The sequence below is a fragment of the Hyla sarda genome, chromosome 7 (assembly GCF_029499605.1).
Source record: "Hyla sarda isolate aHylSar1 chromosome 7, aHylSar1.hap1, whole genome shotgun sequence".
Lineage (NCBI taxonomy): Eukaryota > Metazoa > Chordata > Amphibia > Anura > Hylidae > Hyla > Hyla sarda.
In genome coordinates, this window is record NC_079195.1 from 65,064,538 (window position 1) to 65,087,485 (window position 22,948).

The following is a 22,948-nucleotide window of genomic DNA, read 5'->3' on the forward strand; positions in this document are numbered from 1 at the left end:
TTTATTCTGTAGGTCCATACGATTAAAATGATACCCTACTTATATAGGTTTGATTTTGTCAGACTTCTGGAAAAAATCATAACTACATGTAGGAAAATTAATACGTTTAAAATTGTCATCTTCTGACCCCTATAACTTTTTTATTTTTCCGTGAATGGGGCGGTATGAGGGCTCATTTTTTGCGCCGTGATCTGAAGTTTTGCATTGATAGGACTTATTGATCGCTTTTTATTCATTTTTAAATGATATAAAAAGTGACCAAAAATGCACTATTTTGGACTTTGGAATTTTTTGGCGCGCACGCCATTGACCGAGCGGTTTAATTAATTATATATTTTTATAATTCGGACATTTCCACACGCGGTGATACCATATATGTTTATTTTTATTTACAGTTTTTTTTATTGGAAAAGGGGGGTGATTCAAACTTTTAATAGGGGAGGAGTTAAATGATCTTTATTCACTTTTTTTTTTCACTTTTTTTTTTTGCAGTGTTATAGGTCCCATAGGGACCTATAACACTGCGCACACTGATCTCCTATGCTGATCACTGGTTTCTCATAAGAAACCAGTGATCAACGAGTCTGCCGCATGACTGCTCATGCCTGGATCTCAGGCACTGAGCAGTCATTCTGCGATCGGACAGCGAGGAGGCAGGAAGGGGCCCTCCCGCTGTCCTGTCAGCTGTTCGGGATGCCGCGATTAGCCGCGGCTATCCCGAACAGCCCGACTGAGCTAGCCGGGAACTTTCACTTTCAGTTTTAGCCGCGCGGCTAAAGGGTTAATAGCGCGCGGCGCCGCGATCGGCGCTGCCCGCTATTAGAGGCGGGTCCCGGCTTCACTTTGACGCCGGGCCCGCCGTGATATGACGCGGGGTTACTGTGTAACCCCGCATTATATCAGAAGAGCAGGACCAAGGACGTACCGGTACGTCCTTGGTCCTTAAGGGGCTAAGGTAGATCCTTGGGTGACTTTATATGGGTGTTACACCTCCTGGAACCCTGCTCTTGTACCTGAACATTCTAGATAGTGAGAATGCCTTGGAGCTTGGATCATGGATGTCACTTCAGCAAATATGTTGCCAACTATGCAGATTATGACTTTAAGTGTTAATGTCATTTAAAAAAAAACTAACTTTCTCTATCGGCTCCATTGGGGGACACAGACCGTGGGTGTATGCTGCTGTCTCTAGGAGGTATGACACTATGGCAACAAGAAATGTCGGCTCCTCCCAGTAGGATATACCCGCCTCCGGGCCCTGAGGTAATCAGTTTAAGCTTAGTGTCTGAAGGAGGGGGACATGGTCTGGATTTCTCCAGACCAGGTCTTATGTTTTATTATTTTCCTAGTTAGGGAATGTGTTAGTTTTTTATTCCTTTTTCTTTCATGTTTTCAGGTGAGGACTCAGGAACTGCGTCTCACGGTTTCCCCACTGCAAGTAAAGGGGCACAGACATTACGTATATGCGCTGTTCACCCCCTCTCGCCAATGGTCAGCGCCTGGGGTTGTACCTCATGGGTCCGGGTCACCCTATCTCCTTGCTCGCCTCGCTCGCACATGGTAGCTCGGCATGATGCAGGTGATAAAAGCTGGCTGAAGACTTCATAGGAAGACTTCATGAGGTAAGTTCTTCTGACTGAGGTGAGTATATTTCCCTTTCCCCTTAGGTGCAGATTTTCAACAGCTGGAGACCCTCAGTTTTTGGCCCACTTTTCTAATGGGGCTGGCCTTGACAGGGGGTCCTTTATTACTGGGGGGAGCAGTGGCAGTTTGGATGGGGCACAACTCTCTACGCTATATTCATATATACTGTGTGAGTATGGAACGTGTGTGTTTTTTTACATTGAAGCAGCTGACAGCCGCGGCGTTCTCTATGCAGTGGCTGCTGCCGGCGGCGTCTAGTCTGCTCAGTTCCCCGCGAGCGCACATGCATTCGTATGTGCACTCGAGGCAAGGAGCGGGCGCCATTACAGACCTCTTGTTAATGCTTCGGCGGCCCACCCAGGGCCGCCGAGGCTTCTCTGGGCGCGAACTGTACACAATTCAGCGCTGTGCGCGATTGGTGGCAGGGGCCAATCAGCGGTGCCCCCTGCTCCTAACACGCCCCTCACCTGCTATTGGCCGGCATTTCTCCTGACAGCCCGCAGACCACCACGGGTTCGAGTCCCGGGGTGGGACAGAGTGGTAGTGTTGTGGTTTCATTTTTAAATAGGCCCATTGTGGTCTATGGGGATCTCAAGGCATGTGAAGCAGTAAGATAAGCAGACTGTATCAGCAGTGAAATGGAACACAGTCTTGGGTGAGAGGCCTCCCTCTAAACAGTTAACTGGAGTGTTAGCCACTCCTTTACTCTGTCAATACTGTAACTTCAAACTGTCTGGTTCTGCTGAACCACTTGTTCTGCCTGCTCCCCCCAGACCCCCCTGCTACTCTGCCCCGGTTGTTCTTCCCGACCCGGTGGGTTCGGCCGCCCCTCCAGCCTGGGTTCCCTCCCTCTTCCAGTCTATATCCAACTTGGCTCAGGTCTCCCGTTATGTGGTGACTGCCTTGGAGAGGCCCTCCCTACACCGGCCCTCCGGAGGGTCCCGCTCTCCCCCCCCCCCCCCCTATTCTGACGCGCTCGCAGGCGCTAGGGGTGTGTCATCTGACTCATCCCCCGAGTTTTCTGGCAGGCACTGGTGCTCCCCTCGCAGGCATCGCCCCATTACTCTTGACCTGTAGCAGGCGTTGCTCCTCTAGAGAATGCTCCCAGTGTCGCCGCTCTGGCTCTCCAGACGAGTGTACCAGGTCAGTCTTCCTCTCTACCAGGGCCGCCTCACACGTTCCCATTCACCTGGAGAACTTGTGGAAGATGTTTCTGATTCGGCCTCCGACTCAGCTCTGTGGTTGTGGCCATAAGAGACACCTTCCATCTAAAGGACCCAGGAACTTCGGATGTGGCTCCAGAAGTCTCCTTCTCTGTGCCTCACCGGCACTCAAGACTTTCAGCTCACACTGAATTTTACGCCCTGCGGGTATCCGCCTGAAGTCACCCTGACAAGAAGTTTCAGGAAACGAAGAAGGTTCAAGCGCGGTATTCCTTCGCCAAGGACCTCATTGCTCGGTGGACCTCCTCTCCAACTGTGGATCTGCCAGTCTCCCGCCTCTCTAAGGCGCCTACTCGGCTGTTGGCTGATGCGGCTGCCTTCAAGAATCCAGCGGACATGAAGGTGGATATTTTGGCAATCTCTGCCCTTGAGGCAGCAGGTTTTTCCTGCTTTTGCTTCAGCCTGGGTGTCAAAGGCCCTTTTTAGTATGGTCTTCCAACTCCGCCACGGTAGTCTTCAAGATCCCTCCGGAGGATTTATTTAAAGAGTACCTGTCATCAACAAAAACTTTTAATATGTTGTTCATAATCATTAATGAAGAGATATTGTAATATATCTTCATTAAAAAATATTAATAATTATACCAGTTTTTTCATTTTATACTTTTGGCCACTAGGGGTCACTCTTCTATGCCTGGTCTGCAAGCAGCATCCTATGCTTTTCATAGTAAGTGTGCAGCTTTTAGGACTAATGCTGAAGGGTCACTGGTCCTTCCACCGGAAGTTCAGTACTCTCAGCTCACTGTGAGCTACAAGCCTGCACATGCCTCTCATATAACAGAGGCCAATCACCTCCCCCTCCCCCCCTGCTCTGTGGTCTTCCTGCCCCTCACCACACGTTATCTTATACATTGTAGCTGTTGGCTGTCTGGGCATGCTGGGAGTTGTAGTTTTGCAACAGCTGGAGGTACCTAGGTTGGGAAACACTGCTGCAGAGGGAGAGCAGCATACAGGAAGACTGGCAGAAGCAGAGTCCCGGCCAGACTTCATGTGACATCATGCCTGCCGGGACCCGCCTCTTTCCACCCCTCAGAAAGACAGTGCTCCTGAGCTAATGAAGAGGGATAAAAAAAGGTATTTCCACAGCATTTTAAACCTCAATAAACACAGGGATAGGCATAGTTAGAGAAAGGGACAGATGGGTAGGGGGATCAGTTTAGATGACAGGTACTCTTTAATCTTGCTCTCCGGTGCTCTGCAGCCAGAGATTTTTCTGTTCCGCTTCCATGTGCAGCCACTGTGCTGCCTTTACCACAAGCTACCTGGTAGCCACCATCCCTTCATGTGGCTTTAAGCCTGGAATGCGGACGCCACCTTCAGGAAGTGAGGCGCCGGGCGGAAAAAGAGTTCTTTATTACCTCTGGTCCAGCCAGGCGCCTTCATGGAAAGAGGGCTCCTCTTTCCAATTCCATTCCTCCCAGAGGTCGGCTATCCATTCCTGCCGTTTGGCGGCCCTGTACGCCTTCCTTGACCTGAAGGGTCGCCCCCACCCGCCGACCTCTCTCGGGTGGTTGGTCGCCTCTTACCCTCCGGGATGCCTGGACATACAACTTCAGGGGAATGTTTTCGAGCTTTATTCCAACCTCTCTGTGGTCTCCAAGAAAGGCATTTCTGTTCGCTCAGCCAGCATCTTGCGTTCCCATCCCGAATGGAGTCTCTCCGTTCGGTGCTGGCATCCATGGTTCAAAGGGAGTTTCGTTCCTCGTTGGACATCAAGGATGCCTGTCTCCACTTCTCATTGTTTCCCGGTAATCAGCGGTTCCTCCGCTCTGCAGTTCTGGACGGTCATTTTCTATTGTGGCTATCCATTTTGGTCTGGCCACTTCTCCTCGTACCTTTACCAAAGTCCTGGGGCCTGTGATAACCTTTTTTACGGACAGCAGTTGTTTCTGTGATTCCTTATTTGGAATACCTCCTAATCTGAGCACTAGCCAGGACCCAGATCCTGGAGAGTCTTAGTCTCATCCTCCAGACCTTGTTTCACTTCGGTTGGATGGTCATATCCTGGAGAGTCTTAGTCTCAACCTCCAGACCTTGTCTCGCTTCGGTTGGATGGTCATTTGGGACAAGCCCAACTGCTCTCCTGGGGCTCCAGTTCGATGCAGCCTCTGCCCACTTTCAACTCAGCCGACTCTTTTCAAGAGTCTGATGCCTTCGGCTCCCTGCTCCAGTTTCCATTCGCTTTTGGATGGAGGTCCTGGGTCGATTGGCGGCGGCCGTGGATGCCGTGCCATTTGCCCAGTTTCATCACTGACCTCTTCAACTGCTGATTTTCTTCCGGTGTGACAGGTCTCCATTGTCTCTCGGCCGTAAGATCGTCATCTCTCGTCAGTCTTGTTAGTCCCTTATATGGTGGCTTTGTTTTCCCCCTCATTTTTTTTCCGGGTGTGTTCCTTCCTGTCCATCCCTGCCAGTCTGTCGGACTGGGGAGGTGTTTTCAGGGACCGCCCGGTCTGGGGTCTTGCCCCCCCCAAGAAACTTTTTCCCCTTCAACATTTTGGGGCCTAGGGCAATTCTTTCTTCGCATGCTTCTTGGGAATTTCCCTCCTGGGTGGAACTCGGGTTTCCGGCCATCTCGGTTATCTTCAGTCTGGCCGTCCCTGGGATGTGATCTTCTCGGCCGATCCTCAGTCGTCCAAGGCACTGATCCCTACATCCAGGGGTGTTTGCTTTGATCTGCAACCCCTGGGGCACTCCAGGCGTGGACCTCTGCTGGTCCCGCCAGAACCAAAGTGTTCCTCTCTCTTGGTCGACCCTTGCCCTACCTTTTCTATTTGGTGGTCGGGCTTTGCCCTACCTTATTTGTTTCCTCCCTTTCTTCTCTTTTCGGGGTCTTGAGGAAACTCTCAGTGGGACGTTTCTGCCATTCTAGTGGCCCAGCCTGGGGCCGGCGGGCGTGGTACATCGTCATGGTCAGGCTCCATGTCGCCTTCCCTATCGTCCAGACCTATCTCAGGTCTCCTGTGCCACCCCTATTACCGTCTCTGCTTTGACGGCGTGGCGGTCGAGACCGCGGTTTTGAGAGCCGCGGTTTCTCTTCCCAAGTCATTCGCACCATGCTCAAGGCACATAAGTCCTCCTCCGAAAACATTTACCGCCGTACCTGGCGGTCTTATTTTAGTTGGTGTGAAGCTCAGGTCTTGTGTCCTGTTACCTTTTCAGTTTCCAGTGTTCTCTCTTTCTTGCAGTCAGGATTGGAACTGGGGTTGTCTCTCAGTTCACTTAAGGGTCAGGGTTCGGCCCTTTTTTTTCTTTTCCAGCGTCCTCTGGCTTCTAATTCTCATGTCCGGACCTTCCTTCCAGGAGTGGCACATGCTGCCCCTCATCGGTCACCTTCTCCCCCTTGGGACTTGAATCTGGTTCTGGGGGTACTCCAAGGTGAACCTTTTGAACCCCTTGGAGAAGTGTCCCTGCGTCTCTCTTCTTGGAAAGTGGCGATTTCTTGTTATCTCCTCCATTCGGAGAGTGTCTGAATTGGCAGCTCTCTCCTGCCGTTCTCAGTTTCTGGTGCTTCACCAGGACAAGGTTGTCTTCCGGCTAGATCCTTCCTTTTTGCCTAAGGTTGTTTCGGCCTTTCATCTCAATGAGAACATTGTTCTAACTTTTATCCCGCTCCTTCTCATTCTAGGGAGCATTTACTCCACAAACTGGATGTGGTTTGGGCTGTTAGTTATTACCTCTCTCTTAGTTTCGTCAGTGCGATTCCTTTTTCGTCCTTACGGAAGGTCATTGTAAGGGACAACCTGCTTCCAAGGCTACCACTTCTCGGTGGATCGGTCTGCCATTTCGGAAGCCTATCACTGTAAGGGGGAAGATTCCTCCCTTCAGGGTTGTGGCTCATTCTACCCGTTTCTGTTGGGGCATCCTGGGCTCTCCAGAACAAGCCTCAGCCTTGCAGATTTGCATGGCGGCTACTTGGTCGTCTTTGCACACTTTCTCTAGGTTCTAGTCTGGGCCGTAGACTGCTGCAGGCGGCAGTGGAACAGCCGTCTGCCTATCTGATTATCTGCCCACCCAAGGGACGGCTTTAGTACATCCCACGGTCTGTGTCCCCCAATGCAGCCGATAGAGAAAAGGAGATTTTTTAACACTTACCGTAAAATCTTTCTCGAAGGATCCATTGGGGGGACACAGCTCCCACCCTTTTGGGTTTTTCTCTATCTGAGGGTGTGTTCAGTTATATATTTTCATCTGGTTCTCGGACAGTTCGTGTTTTTTTTTTTCCCTTGACCTGTCGGTCCTCTCCTGTTGCTCTTATACTAAAACTGATTACCTCAGGGCCTGGAGGCGGGTATATCCTGCTGGGAGGAGCAGACTTCTCTTGTTGCCATAGTGTCATACCTCCTAGAGACAGCAGCATACACCCACGGTCTGTGTCCCCCAATGGATCCTTGGAGAAAGAGATTTTACGGTAAGTGTTAAATCTCCTTTTTGGCAGGTTTAAAGGTTTTCTTTTGTGGGAGTCTGGGTGCTGAGACCCCATAATTGCTCTTAGCTTAACGCCTCTCCCCACTCATAGCAAAGTCTTCCTGCTGCAACAGACTGATTTTAGTAACTCTAAAATGCAACAATCTGTAGAAAACACCTAGGCCCAGATTTATTAAACTGAGAAAAATTTTGCTAACTAGCTCTGGTAAAGTGAAACCTGAGCTGTGATTGGTTGCTGTGGAAAAATCACTCCATTTTTACTTTGTTTGCTAAATCAATATTTATCATGTGCCATAAATACACTTATACACAAAGTACATATGTAGGTATCACTGTCATACATTTTAGTGTTTTTTTTTTTTTTTCAAAATCTTTTTTTTTTCTCTATCGGCACCATTGGGGGACAGACCATGGGTGTATGCTGCTGTCTCTAGGAGGTATGACACTATGGAAACAAAAAAGTCTTCTCCTCCCAGCAGGATATACCCGCCTCCAGGCCCTGAGCTAATCCGTTTTTAGCTTAGTGTCTGAAGGAGGTGGACATGGTCTGGAATTCTCCAGACCAAGTCTTATGTTTTATTATTTTCCTAGTTAGGGATGTTAGTTTTTATTTTTTTTTTCTTTCATGTTTTCAGGTGGGGACTCAGGTACTGCTGCTCACTGTTTCCCCATTGCGATTGAGGGGGCACAGACATTGTGTATATGTGCTAACCCCCTCTCGCCAACGGTCAGCGCCTGGGGTTGTACCTCATGGGTCCAGGTCCCCCTATTCCCTGCTCGCCACGCTCGCACATGGTAGCTCGGCGTGATGCAGGTGACAGAAAGCTAACTGAAGACCTCACAGAAGACTCCATTAGGTAAGTTCTTCTGACTGAGGTGAGTATATATATATATATATATATATATATATATATATATATATATATATATATATATATATATATATATAATATATATTCCCTTTTTCCCTGGATACCCTCAGTTTTTGGCCCACCTTTCAGGGTCTAATGGAGCTGGCCTTGACGAGGCTTTATCTTTATTTCTGGGGCGAGCAGTGGCATTTTTGGGTGAATGGCTCACTTTATTTAAATGCGTGTGTGTGTTTTACTTATGCGGCTGACAGCCGCGGCGCTTATACTGTACGAGCGCATGAAACGTCGACTGACTTTCGCTTTCGGCAGCAGACTGCTGCCGGGGAATATGAGTCTCGCCCGCTCACTTCCCCGCGAGCGCATATACGGATGATGTGCGCTCGGGGCAAGGAGTGGGCGCCATTACTATTTTCTTCTTCGGCATTTCGACGGCCGGTGCGCTATAGCTCCGCCCACAGGGCCGCCAGAGCTTACTGGAGGCGCGAATCGTCCTCCAATCAGTGCTGTGCGCGTGATTGTAGGTGGCAAGGGCCGATCAGACAGTTCCCCTGCTCCAGGCACGCCCCTCTGGCCATTGGCTGTTTTTTTTTCTCCCTTCTCTAGCTATACTAGAGCGGAGTTCTCCTCACAGCAGCTGCCCTGGGGACACAGACTCGAGTTCTTTTTTTCATTATGTCCGTACCCAGAACTGTTCCTCCCTCTAAACAGACAACTGGAATGTTAGTTTCCTATTTTGTCTGTAAGAGCTGTAATTCCAAAATGCCTGGTTCTGCTGAACCCACTTGCTCTGCCTGCTCCACTGCTCCCCCAGACCCCCTGGCACCCCCGGATGTTCTTTCAGTTCCGGTGGATTTGGCTCCTCCAGCCTGGGTTTCTTCCTATCCTAGTATATGGCTGACTTGACTCAAGTCTCCCGTTCGGTGGCTGAGGCCTCCCGTGACATGGTGTCTGCCTTGAAGAGGTCTGCCCTGCGCCGTCCATCTAAAGGACCCCGCTCCTCTTCTCCACATGCTTCACGCTCTCACAAGCTTACTAGAGGTGCTTTTTCTGACTCTTCCATTGAGTCTTCAAGTAGACGTGGGTGCTCCCCTTGTGGGACCTGTTGCCCCCCCCCCCCGTGTCATCTGGTCACAAAAGTCGCTCCTCCAGAGGACGTTCACGGAGTCGCCACTCTGCCTCGCCAGAGCCGTGTACCCGTTCAGGGTCGCCCCCTCCAGGGCTGCCTCCACTCGTTCATTCTCCTGGTGAACTGAGGGATGAGGCTTCCGAATCGGCATCTGACTCAGAGGACCGCTCTGATACAGTGGAAACGGTGAACTCATTGGTTGCAGCCATAAGAGACACCTTTCACTTAGAGGACCCAGGATCTTCGGACGCGACTCCTGAAGTATCCTTTCATCTAGCTAAAGCAGCACCTCAAAGGTTCAGCTCTCGTGCTCAATTTGACACCCTTCTGGAATCTGCATGGAAACATCCGGACAAGAGGTTCCCGGGAATGAAGAATGTTCAAGTGCGTTACCCATTCGCCAAGGACCTTGTCTCTAAGGTGGTTTCCCCTCCCTCGGTGGATTCACCAATTTCCCGCCTCTCTAAGGCTGGGTTCACACTACGTTTTCTCCCATACGGCAGGGGGAGCTAAAACCTTGCGCTCCCGTATGCCTTCGTATGCGCTCCCGTATGTAATTCATTTCAATGAGCCGGCCGGAGTGAAACGTTCGGTCGGTTCATTTTTGCGCCGTATGCGCTTTTACAACCGGACCTAAAACTGTGGTAAACCACGGTTTGAGGTCCGGTCGTAAAAGCGCATACGGCGCAAAAATGAGCCGACCGAACGTTTCACTCCGGCCGGCTCATTGAAATGAATTACATACGGGAGCGCGAGGTTTTAGCTCCCCCCCCCCTGCCGTATGCGCTCCCGTATGGGAGAAAACGTAGTGTGAACCCACCCTTAGGCTACTACACTGCCGCTAGCAGATGCGGCTGCCTTTAAGGATACGACGGACAAGAAGGTGGAGTCCTTAGCGAAGTTTGCCTCTGAAGCAGCAGGCTCTTCTCTGCTTCCCACCTTCGCCTCTGCATGGATGTCCAAGGCCCTATCGGCGTGGTGCTCAAAACTCCGTCAGGGTATCCTGTCAGGATCCCCCCCCCAGAGGATCTGTCTGCATTAGTTCTCCAATTCTCTAAAGCTGGGGATTTTCTGTGCACTGCTTCCATGCAGTCAGTCCGTTGTGCTGCCTTTGCTGTGGGTCACTTAGCGGCCCTTAAGGCGTGGGATGCGGATGCAGCCTCCAAAAGGTCTCTCACCGAGCTTCCTTTTACTGGTGCCTGTCTTTTTGGCAAGCGCCTTGACGAGATTATCTGAGGCGACAGGGGGTAAGAGTTCCTTGTTGCCTCAAGATGAGGCTCGCTCTACTTCCCAAAGGAAGTCCTCTTCCTTCCGGTCCTTTCGGACTTTTGGCCCCAATAAGCGGTCTGGGCAGGTGCCTTCGTGGGACAAGAAGGCTCCCTAGTTCCGGCCGCGCCCGTCTTTGAAATGGACACCAACCATTCCGGCCGTTTTGCGGCCAAATCGGGCAACCGCAAACCCACTTCCGCATGAAGTGATGCCCCCACTTGCAGATTTTTCTCGGGTGGGAGGTCGTCTCTTATTTTTTTCGAGACATCTGGACCACACACATTCAGGGACTTCTTATTCTTCTTCTCCTTCTTCTTCTTCTCCTCCTCCTCCTTCTCCTCCTCCTTGTCGTCCCAGGCCACCGCATTCTCCTTCTCTGACAAAGCAGTTGTCTCCGTTCCTCCAGAGGAACGTTTTCGGGGTTTCTATTCCAATCTTTTTGTGGTCCCCAGGAAGGGCGGTTCTGTGCGGCCAATCTTGGACCTCAAGTGTCTCAACCCTCATCTTCTCATCCGCAACTTCCGAATGGAATCTCTACGTTCAGTAGTGGGATCCATGGAACAAGAGGAGTTTTTCTTTGGTGGACAACAAGGATGCCTACCTCCATGTTCCAATATTTCCCGGCTATCAGCGGTACCTCCGCTTTGCGGTTCCGGAGGGGCATTTTCAATTCGTAGCCCTCCCCTTTGGTCTGGCCACTGCTCCTCGGGTCTTTACCAAGATCCTTGCGCCAGTGTTAGCCTTGTTGCGGTCGAGAGGAGTCTCAGTGATCCCTTACCTGGACGACCTTCTCATCAAGGCTCCCACCAGAGTCCAGACTCTGGAGAATGTGGCTCACTCTCCAGACCTTGGATCGCTTCGGGTGGATGGTCAACCAGGACAAATCTGTCCCCTCTCCCACCCAGTCTCTGATCTTCTTGGGACTTCAATTCAACACTGCTTCTGCCCGGATTTGCCTTCCGCCGGACAAACGTCTGACTCTCCGGTCAGGAGTCCGCTCCCTTCGGGCCCAGGTCCCAGTTTCCATCCGCATTTGCATGGAACTCTTGGGTCAGATATTAGCGGCTATTGAAGCCGTACCCTTTGCCCAGTTTCATTACTGCCCACTTTAACTGGTGATTGTCTCTCGATGGGACTGATCTCCTCTGTCTCTCGATCGCAAGATTGCTCTCTCGTTGGGTCCGTCTGTCTCTGCTCTGGTGGCTCCGCTCCCACCTTCTTCAGGGGCGATCATTTCTTCCCCTCCACTGGCAGGTAGTTACAACAGATGCCAGTCTGTCGGGCTGGGGCGGTGTGTTCAGGGACTGGACGGTTCAAGGCCTCTGGTCTCCACTGGAAGCCCTTCTTCCGATAAACATTTTGGAAATGAGGGAGATTCTTCTTTGTCTTTTGGAGTCGCTGCTTCAGACCCGCCCTGTCCTCGTCCAGTCGGACAACGCCACGGCCGTAGCGTACATAAATCGGCAAGGTGGCTCTTGCAGATCAGCAGCCATGGCCGAGGTGACAAAGATTCTCATCTGGGCGGAAAACAAGGTTCCGGCCATTTCGGCGATTCACATTCCGGGTGTACTCAACTGGGAAGCTAACGTCCTCTGCCGGTCCTCAGCCGACCCCGGCGAGTGGTCCCTACATCCAGAGGTCTTCGCGCAGATCTGCGACCTCTGGGGCATTCCACGTGGACCTCTTCACGTCTCGGCACAATCGGAAGATTCTTCAGTTTGTGTCAAAGTCCTCGAACCCCCTGGCTCTAGCAGTGGACCCCCTTGTGATTCCTTGGGTGAGGTTTGCCCTGCCCTATCTGTTCCCTCATCTTCCGCTCCTTCCCAGAGTTCTGAGGAAGCTCAAAGCGGAGGACGTTCCAGTCATACTGGTAGCTCCAGATTGGCCCCGAAGGACGTGGTAAGGCTCCTGGACGACGCTCCGCTGCGCCTTCCACTTCGTCCGGACCTGCTGTCTCAGGGTCCTCTTTTGTCACCCCAATTTACAGTCGCTGCATTTGACGGCGTGGCAGTTGAGAACGCGGTTTTGAGACCCCGCGGTTTCTCTTCCCAAGTAATTCGCTCCAGGCTCGTAAGCCCTCCTCGGCAAAAATTTACCACCATACCTGGCGGTCTTATTTTCGTTGGTGTGAAGCTCAGGTCTTGTCTCCTGTTACTTTTTCTATTCCCTGTCTTCTCTCCTTCTTGCAGTCGGGATTGGAACTGGGGTTGTCTCTCAGTTCCCTTAAGGGTCAGGTTTAAGCCCTTTCTATTTTCCAGCGTCCTCTGGCTTCTAATTTTCATGTCCGGACCTTCCTTCAAGGAGTGGCGATCACCTCCATTCGGAGAGTGTCTGAATTGGCAGCTCTCTCCTGCCGTTCTCAGTTTCTGGTGATTCACCAGGACAAGGTTGTCTTCCGGCCAGATCCTTCCTTTTTGCCTAAGGTTGTTTCGGCCTTTCATCTCAATGAAGACATTGTCCTTCCGTCCTTTTTGTCCCGCTCCTTCTCATCCTAAGGAGCATTTACTCCACAAACTGGATGTGGTTCTGGCTGTTAGGTCCTACCTCTCTGACTTTTTCGTTTCGTCAGTGCGATTCCTTTTTCATCCTTACGGAAGGTAGTCGTAAGGGACAACCTGCTTCAAAGGCCACCATTTCTCGGTGGATCCGGTCTGCCATTTCGGAAGCCTATCGCTGTAGGGGGAAGAGTCCTCCCTTCAGGGTTGTGGCTCGTTCTACCTGTTCTGTTGGTGCATCCTGGGCTCTCCAGAACAAAGCCTCAGCCTCGCAGATTTGCAAGGCCGAGGCTTTTTTGAGAAAAGGAAAAACATATCCAAAGCTATATAAATTGGGTGTGCCATAATCGTACTAATCCACAAACTAAAGAGAGCATCATATTTATCGCCCAGTAAATGCCATAAACTAATTTTTTTTAAATGCCAGAAATGTAAAAATGTGTTAACCAGATTATGACTCTATGTATTAACAAGTGTACCACTAATAAAATAAGATGTCGTGAGAAATATATCATTTGTATGGGTACATTACATGTGAGAAAAACATGACAACTGAACCCAAATACCTGAGAAACGTAAAAACATATTTTGTCCAGAATGAGAAATGATCTGTCCTAAGGGGGTTAAGAAGTAACATGACAACTGTGTACCACTTCTTTTCAGTAACAGATTAGTGTTTGTCTTTTTGTTTTTTGGTGTTTTTTTTTAAATGGATTGTCATAATAAATGGAAACATGACCAGAATAAAATATTGGAAAATATGTCCTTCAGATATAATAAAGGATCTTTCTTGAACTCTCCAAAAAAAATCCTTGATCTTTGTATACACATACTGTACTTGTTTGTATACACATACTGTAATCGTTTACCATAATTTCACTTTGTTGCAGAAACGTGTAGTAAATGTGTACAGGCTTATTACAAGAGGAACGCTGGAGGAGAAAATTATGGGTCTGCAGAAATTTAAGATGAGTATTGCAAATACTGTTATCAGTCAGGAAAATGCCAGCTTACAGAGTATGGGCACTGAGCAGCTGCTGGACCTGTTCACACTTGACAAGGTGAGACTGAAGATCACATCAGCAAGCATTTACAGTGTGTGTGTATATAGTATTGGTAATGATGGTCCTTGTAGAGGTTGTGTATGGTATTGCAGTGTTATCTGAATGTGGCCACGCTGCATTACCAGATACAGCTCATGGGTGGTGGGCAATTTACAAGGCCCCATATTGATTTCTCAGAAAACCCTAGAACGTGATTTGTTTGGATGCTTAAAGGAGTAGTTTGGCAAAATATAACTATCTCCTATCCAAAGGATAGGGGATAAGTTATAGATCGCTTGGGTTCTGGGCACTGAGCCCCAACCCCTGCAATCTCCTCCACGGGGCCCAAGCAATTTGCGTCCGGCCCACCACCTCCATGTCAGCCAGTGCTCCATGTGGGGGTTGGCACGCCCCCTTCCAGCTTTCTGCCACGGCCCAGTTTAGGAGATCACGGGGGTCTCGGCGCTTGGACCCCCCGAAATCTATAACTTATCCCCTATCCTTTTGGATAGGTAATAAGTTATACTTCGCCAGACTATTCCTTTTAAAGGGGTATTCCAGTTAATAATTTTATTCTATTAATAGTGCCCTCCTTCCTTTTTTATTCAATTAACATCAATTAAAAATTACTGCTTTCACCCTTCCTCCTATGCTGAAATTTCATGAAAACCTTCTTTTGCCTCCCTGTTGTGGCACCTCAGTCTCAGATGCTGTCCCTCCTCGCTCAGCCCCCACCTTCAGAGACAGACCACATGACTCAACTGCCAAGATGGAGACCCTGTGACTAACCTTCAGAGGGAGACATGTGACTTGCCTCCCGCAAGGGGGAGAGCTCTCCTGCCTAGCATTTCTTACAGGGCCACTAGGAAGAGACTGAGAGCGAGGGAGACAAACATTTCTTCTCACTCTACTCTGTATGCTGCAGCCTAGAGGGGTGGTGGAGGGGTTTGGTCTCTGCAGTAGTAGATGATGATGCAGGAGGGGGACGGGCTGCCACCAGCCTTCCTGCACTGAGATAGAGGAGACAGTCACCTTCACTGAAGGAAGCACCACCTGATGAAGGAAGCAGTACCACTGATGATCTTGGAAAGTAAGGAGCTGCTGTTTACTTTTAACCCTCTCCTGATGAGGGGGAACTAGGACAAGGCAAATCCTGGGGGAGAGTTGTCCACGGTAGCACTATCCTGGGGGGGGGGGGGTTGGTTGCAGACAGTGAGACCTGGCAGGGACATGTGTGGGGTAAGGGTTAATTCTCCAGGGACAGATGAGTGACTCATCGGGGCACATTAAACGGCTATCCAACGGCAGCTGAAGCAGTCTGCGTTGCTGGATAGTCGTTTTTGCGATGGCCCTGGCATACAAAAGCATTATGTTGATGCTGCCTTAAACATATGATGTCCTCTGAGAGGCCATCTTATGTTGAAATGATCAATGTATATTACAAAGTAGTAGGGATCGACCGATATCGTTTTTTTTAGGGCCGATACCGATAATCGGTGCAGGTTAGGGCCGATAGCCGATAACTTATACCGATATTCCGGTATAAGTTATCGGCTATTTAACCCCCTGCGACACCGCTGCAGATCATTGATTTAAAGCGGGCGCTTTAAATTAATGATCTGCAGTGGCTTTTGCGGGGCCATAGGCCACCACCCGCTTCTCTCCCCCTACCTGTCAGGGTGGTCCGGGCCATCCATCCATCCTTCCTGTAGTGTCCGGGGGCGTTCCGGGTGAAGAGTGAACCGGTATGGGCTGTCCTTCTCCAGCGGTCATCTTCTCCACTCCGGGCAGGCTCCGGCCTAGTACGCTGCATAGACGCCGCTGCGCAGTGACGCCCGTGCGCAGTGACGCCCGTGCGCAGCGACGCACCTGACGTCACAGCGTAGCGGAGTCTATGCAGTGTACTAGGCCGGAGCCTGCCTGGAGTGGAGAAGATGACCGCCGGAGAAGGACAGCCCGGACCGTTTCACTCTTCACCCGGAACGCCCCCGGACACTACAGGAAGGAAGGATGGTTGGCCCGGACCACCCCCATTACGGGTAAGTTAATTTTTTTTTTATTGACTCGGAGGGTGGGGGAGGGGCCCGACCGGTATAGCGGTATGGGCAAAAATCCATACCGGTATACCGCCCAGCATCACGGTGGGGGGTGCGACGCGGGGGGGTGGCGGTCGCGGGGCGGTGCGGGGCATTATCAGCTTATCGGCAAGGTAATTGCAGACACCGATAATGCCCAAAATCGTGATTATCGGCCGATAGCATCGGCCATACCGATCATCGGTCGATCCCTACAGAGTAGCACTGTGTCCGTCACACAGCCCTTCTGTATTAGGCCTTATTCACACATTGCATTTTTGTTGTGGTACAATCTCTGTAACAATATGGCAAAAACACCATGATGCCACAAAAAAACACTACCTGAATCCTGAACGAATCCTTTTACACGTGCGTCTTTTGCTGCAGATTTTGCTACTAATTGACCTCAATGGACAGGGAAATCTGCAACAGAAAATATTTAGCATATTTCCTTTCCTTTTTAAAGAAGCAGGTTATCCTCAGCAGATTTGACAGCAGAATCTCCACTGCTGAAAATCCGCCACAGACCCTATTGACTTCAATGGGGTATGTGGCCGATTTTTCCACAATGGAGATGGAGAAAAAAAATCATAACTTTTATATTTTCATCCAGACTAGTATAAGGGCTTGTTTTTTGCGCGACCAGTTGTCCGTTGTAATGCCATCACTCACTTTACGATAAAATGTATGGCGCGACCCAAAAAATACTATTTGTTTGGGGAAATTAAAAAGAAAACCGCAATTTTTGCTAATTTTGGAAGGTTTCGTTTTCACGCCGTACAATTTACGGTAAAAATGACATGTGGTGGTTAATCTTTTGGTCAATACGATTAAAATGATACCCATGATAACGTACTTTTCTATTACTGTTGCGCTTAAAAAAAATCGCACTTTTTAACCAAGTTAGTGCGTTTAAAATCCCCGTATTTTGAAGACCCAAACTTTTTCATTTTTCCGTATAAGCAGCGGTATGGGGGCTCATTTTTTGCGCAGTGATCTGTACTTTTTATTGATACCATATTTGCTTATATAAAACTATTAATACATTTTTTATAAATTTTTGGGGGAATAAAATGTTCTAAAAAAGCAGCTATTTATTTTTTTTTTTTACGTTCATGCTGTTCACCGTACGGTATAATAAACATTTTATTTTAATAGTTCAGGTATTTACGCACGCGGCAATACCAAATATGTATAGAAAATATTTTTAACACTTTTTGGGGGTGAAATAGGGAAAATGGGACAATTAATTTTTTTATTGGGGGGGGGGGAGGGTTTTTCAAAATTTTTTTTTTTTTATAGCCCCATAGGGACTGCTAATCCTGTTCATCGCTATGTATGACACAGCACTGATCAGGGTTATCGGTCATCTTCTGCTCTGGTCTGCGGGAAGGCAGATCAGAAGACTCCCGGAAGACAGCGGAGGCAGGTGAGGGGACCTCCGGCTGCCGTGCTGGAAGATCGGATCGCCGCGGGCGATCCAATCATCCATTTAAGTGACTGCGATGCTGCAGATGCCGTAATCTGTATTGATCACGGCATCTGAGGGGTTAATGGTTGACATCCGCGGGATCGCTCCGATGCCCGCGGTTATGCTTAGGACGTAAATGTACGTCCTGGTGCGTTACGTATCACGTCACAAGGACGTACATTTACGTCCTTCGTCGTTAAGGGGTTAAATATTGGAACTAGGGATCGACCGATTATCGGTATGGCCGATAATCACGATTTTGGGCATTATCTGTATCGGCAATTATCTTGCCGATAATGCCCCGCCCCCCCCCGCACCGCGACCGCCGACCAAGCGGGTGGTGGCGGCGGCGGTCTATGGCCCCGCAAAAGCCACTGCAGATCATTGATTTAAAGCGCCCGCTTTAAATCAATGATCTGCAGCGGTGTCGCAGGGGGTTAAATAGCCGAAAACTTATACCGGAATATCGGGCTATCGGCCCTAATCTGCACCGATTATCGGTATCGGCCCTAAAAAAACGATATCGGTCGATCCCTAGTTGGAACCCCCAAAATTTTTCTAGAAAATGAAGTATTTCTCACAGAAAAGGATTGCAGTAACATGTGTTTTGCTATACACATGTTTATTACCTTTGTGTGGATTGGAACTAAACCAAAAAAGGGAAAGGCAAATTGGACGTAATGTCACACCAAACTCCAAAAATGGGGTGGACAGAATTAGTGGCACCCTTTCAAAATTGTGGAAAAATAAGATGGTTTCAAACATGTGATGTTCCTTTAAATTCACCTGGGGCAAGTAACAGGTGTGGGCAATATAAAAATCACACACCTGAAAGCAGATAAGTTCACTTAGTCTTTGCATTGTGTCTGTGTGTGCCACACTAAGCATGAACAACAAAGAACTGTCTGAGGACTTGAGAACCAAAATTTTGGAACAATATAAACAATCTCCAGGTTAAAAGTCCATCTCCAGAGATCTAGATTTGCCTTTGTCCACAGTGCGCAACATTATCAATAAGTTTGGAACCCATGGCACTGTAGCTAATCTCCCTGGGTGTGGACGGAAGAGAAAAATTGATGAAAGGTATCAACGCAGGGTAGTCTGAATGGTAAGTAAGCAGCACCAAATAACTTCCAAAGATTTTCAAGCTGTCTGCAGGCTCAGGGAGCATCAGTGTCTGCGCAAACTATCCGTCGACATTTAAATTAAATGAATCACTATGGCAGGAGACCTAGGAGGACCCCACTGCTGACTCAGACGTTAAAAAAGCAAGATTACATTTTGCCAAAATGAACTTGAGTAAGCCAGGGCGGCATTTCGGCCGGGAGCCAGGCCGCTACTTTAGTCCGCGGCTTTGGCCTGGTCCCGGCCGCGAGTAGCTCCACCCCCTTATTTGCGCTCTCTGTGCGCCCAATGACCGCAGCGCTCGCATGGGAAAGGCATGTTCGGCCTATCCGGCATCAGCGAGGGCACGCCAGGGCTCTCTCAGCCTCTCCCGTGCTAGCTTGTGCGTGGTGACTCCTCCCCTTCGGGATCACGTGACTCCGCTCCGGGTCCAGCACTGCCATCTTCACAGACGCTGCTGCACTCTGCTTCTGTGGGTCTCCCTTCTCGGCCGCAGCATCTCTGCTTATTCAGCTGGCTCTCCTGTATTCCTGAAGCTGCAGGGACGTCAGTCAGGAACCTGGGTGAGCTTGTTCCAGTTTTTCTTCTGTCACTAGTTAGCTGTACTTGGCAATGTCCACCCCCAGCTTTGAACCCTCTTTCATTCAGGCGGCTCCTGCTTTGGTCACTTACAATGCTTGTACAGGGTGTAAGGTTACATTTTCGGGGGGTTCAGCTGAGCCAACTTGTTCTGCCAGCTCTTCCTCACGCCCTACTCCCCCTGCCCAAGATGGCCCTTCGGTGACTGTGGTCCCTGACCCTGCCCCGGTTTGGGTGTCTTCCCTTTCCCAAACTATCTCAGACTTGACACAGGTTTCCAAGGAGGTGGCTACGGCCTTAAAGCAGTCTTCCTTGCGTTCCCCTCGGGAAACAAGTTCGGCGTCTTCGGACCGTCGACGCTCCCACAGACGCCCATGTTTTTTTTTTTTATCCTGACTTATCTCCTGAAAACAGGTGCCGCTCACACTCCAGGTCTCCCGCTCCTAGGCAGTGTTCACGGTCTTGCGGCCGCTCTCCTAGGGACCGTTCTCCTTCCCCAAACCGCCCTTCCAGATCCCGGTCACCTAGATTGGGAGCCTCCACTCGCCGTTCCCGATCTCTGGGTGAACTAGCGGACTCGGACCCGGCTCCGCATTCCGATTCTGAAGAGCTGTCATCCATGTCTGACTTGGTGGACACCGTGGCGTCTGCAGTCAGGGACACCTTCCATCTACAGGACCCTGGACCTTCGGACCCTGCTCCTGAAGTTTCCTTTACACATACTCATCGCTCTCCCAAGGTTTTCCATCCTCATAAGGAGTTTGATGAACTTCTGGAGACCACCTGGAAGCTTCCGGAGAAGCGCTTCCAAGGCACTAAACGGTTAAAGACTGTGTCCATTCCCTCAAGATCTTATGTCTAAATGGACTGTTCCACAATCTGTTGACCCCCCCCCCAGTCTCCCGTTTATCCAAATCCACCACTCTACCGTTGGCGGATGCCGCTTCCTTTTAAGAATCCCAAGGACAAACGGGTCGAGAATTTGGCCAAATACGCGTTTGAGGCAGTGGGATCAATCTAGTCGCCATTCATCGCTCTGTGGCTCAAAGCTTGGAACGCCGATTCGGCTTCCAAGAAGTCTCTTATGGAAGTGGCCTTTACTGGTGGTCGCCTTTTTGGGAAACTGCTAGACATCATTTCCGAGGCTATGGGTGGTAAGTTCTTTGCTTCCAAAGAACAAGGCGCAACACCCTGAGGCTCGTGGGGGTTTTCGTAAGTCAACCTCCTTTCGGTCCTTTCGTTCCCAGGGCCATGGGCGCCAGGATAAATCGAGCCCCTCGCAGGGTAGGCAGGGCCCATCCTTCAAACTTCGTCCCTCATGGAAGCAGGATAGTCGTTCCAACCGATTTCCCGCTAAATCGGGAACCCGCAAACCTTCCTCAACCTGAAGGGGCACCCCCACCCAGGACTCCCTCTTGGGTGGGCGGTCGCTTACTACTTTTTCGGGACGTCTGGTTGGAACAAGTCCAGGACTCTTGGGTTCGGGACGTCATCTCCGACGTTTACTGAATCGAGTTCGCTTCTTTTCCCCGGGATCGTTTTTTTTTTCCCGATCCCGGCCTCCTCGTTCACCTGCTCCTAGCTGCAGGTTTTCATTTGGCCATTCGCACTCTGCTGCAACCGGGTGTCATTGTGCCCGTCCCATCTCAGGACCGTTTCAAGGGTTTCTATTCAAATCCCTTCTTTGTCCCCAAAAAAGGAGGGTTTAGTCCGTCCGCATCGTGGCATCCATGGATCAGGGCAAATTCCTATCTTCGGTGGACATTCGGGATGCGTATCTCCACATCCCGATTTTTTTTTTTTTTATTTATTTTTTTTTTTCCTCCATCGTTTTCTAAGTCTTGCCGTTCCGCAGGGTCACTTTCAATTTGTGGCTCTGCCCTTCGGCCTGGCTACAGCCCCCAGGGTTTTTACCAAAGTCCTGGCGGCTGTCATGGCCATTCTCAGGTCCATGGGTGTCTGTCCTTCCTTACCTGGAGGACCTGCTTATCAAGGCTCCGTCCAGAATCCAGAACAAGGAAAGTCTCCACATCACCCTGCTGACCGTAACCAGCTTTGGGTGGCGGATCAACGACGAGAAAGCCAACCTTTCTCCCTCCTGGTCTCTGGTCTTTCTGGGCCTCCGGTTCGATACCAGGAGCGCCCGAGTTTTCCTCCCTCTGGACAAGCGGAGTGCTCTGCTGTCCGGCGTTCCTCACTTGAGAAGCCTGCATCTAGTGTCCATTCGTGCCTCCATGGCAGTACTGGGCAGAATGGTGGCGGCCATGACAGCGGTTCCGTTTGCACAGTTCCGTTGCCGTCCGCTTCAGTGGGCCATTCTCTCTGGGACGGATCCCCCCCCCCTGTCCTCGGATCACCGGATTGGTCTGCCCACCTCGGCTCGCCAGTCTCTCTTCTTTGGTGGCTCCAGTCTCCCCTCCTTCAGAGCGGACGCTCGTTTCTACTGTTGAACTGGCTGGTTCTTACAACGGATGCGAGCCTCCGCGGTTGGGGGTGTTCTCCTGGACCAGACTGTCCAGGGCCGGTGGTCCCCTCAGGAAGCCAGGCTTCCTATCAATGTCCTAGAGATCTTGGCAATCTTTCTTTGTCTCCAGCACTGGGAGTCTCTTCTTCGCAGTGGCGTATGTAAACCGCCAAGGAGGCACTCGCAGAAGCGCGGCCATGACCGAGGTATCAAAGATATTGATCTGAGCGCATGGTTCCCTCCATATCAGCGATCCACATCCCGGGGGTGGACAACTGGGAAGCGGACTTTCTAAGGTGGTGTAAGGCCCGCTCTCTTTCCCCGGTTCGTTTTTCTCTGCCGAACCTTCTGGCGTTTCTGCAGTCGGGTCTTGAAACGCTTTTGGCTCTTGGTTCTCTCAAGGGCCAAGTGTTGGCGCTGTTTATTCTTTTTCAGCGGCCTCTAGCTTCCGACTCCTCAGTTCGCACTCTCCTTCAAGGGGTAGCTCGTGAGATTCCTCCCTACAGGTCTCCTACTCCCCCTTAGGACTTGAATTTGGTCCTGAGTGCCTTGCAATCTGTTCCATTCGAGCCTATCCGTCATATTTTTCTTTTTTTCCTCTGTTGGAAGTCGCCTTTTTGGAAGCTGTGACCTCGATCCGACGGGTATCTGAATTGGCAGCTCTCTTGTCAACCTCCCTTTCTGATCATTCATCAAGACAAGGCAGTGCTTCGGCCGGTTCCTTCCTTTCAACCGAAGGTGGTTTTGTCCTTTCATCTGAACAAGGATATCATTCTTCCTTCCTTCCTTCTGCCCTGCTCAGTCTCATCCTAAGGAGCGTTCTCTCCACAATCTGGATGTGGTCCGGTCCTTACAAGTTTACCTTTCGGCCACCTCTTCTTTCCGACGGTCGGAGTCGCTGTTTGTTCTTCTGGAGGGCCGACGCAAGGGTTTGCCGGCTTCTAAGGCCACCATCTCCAGGTGGATCCGGTCCGCCATTTCTGAAGCATATTGTTCCAAGGGGAAAGATCCTCCCTTCCGGGTCACGGCTCACTCCACTCGCTCTGTGGGGGCCTCTTGGGCGGTCTTCAACAGGGCTTTGGCCCTGCAGGTGTGTAAAGCGGCTACTTCGTCTTCGGTGCACACATTCACCAAG

At 50.3% G+C, this 22,948-nt stretch overlaps 1 protein-coding gene across 1 annotated transcript in view; it reads left to right on the forward strand.

Moving 5' to 3' along the window:
- The window catches only part of BTAF1 (B-TFIID TATA-box binding protein associated factor 1), a 106,462-nt gene that overhangs the window by 77,909 nt on the left and 5,605 nt on the right, over positions 1–22,948 (forward strand). The window contains exon 37 of the mRNA XM_056529386.1: positions 13,947–14,117. Within this exon, the coding sequence (XP_056385361.1) occupies positions 13,947–14,117 (171 nt within the window). The remainder of the gene's footprint in view (positions 1–13,946; positions 14,118–22,948) is intronic.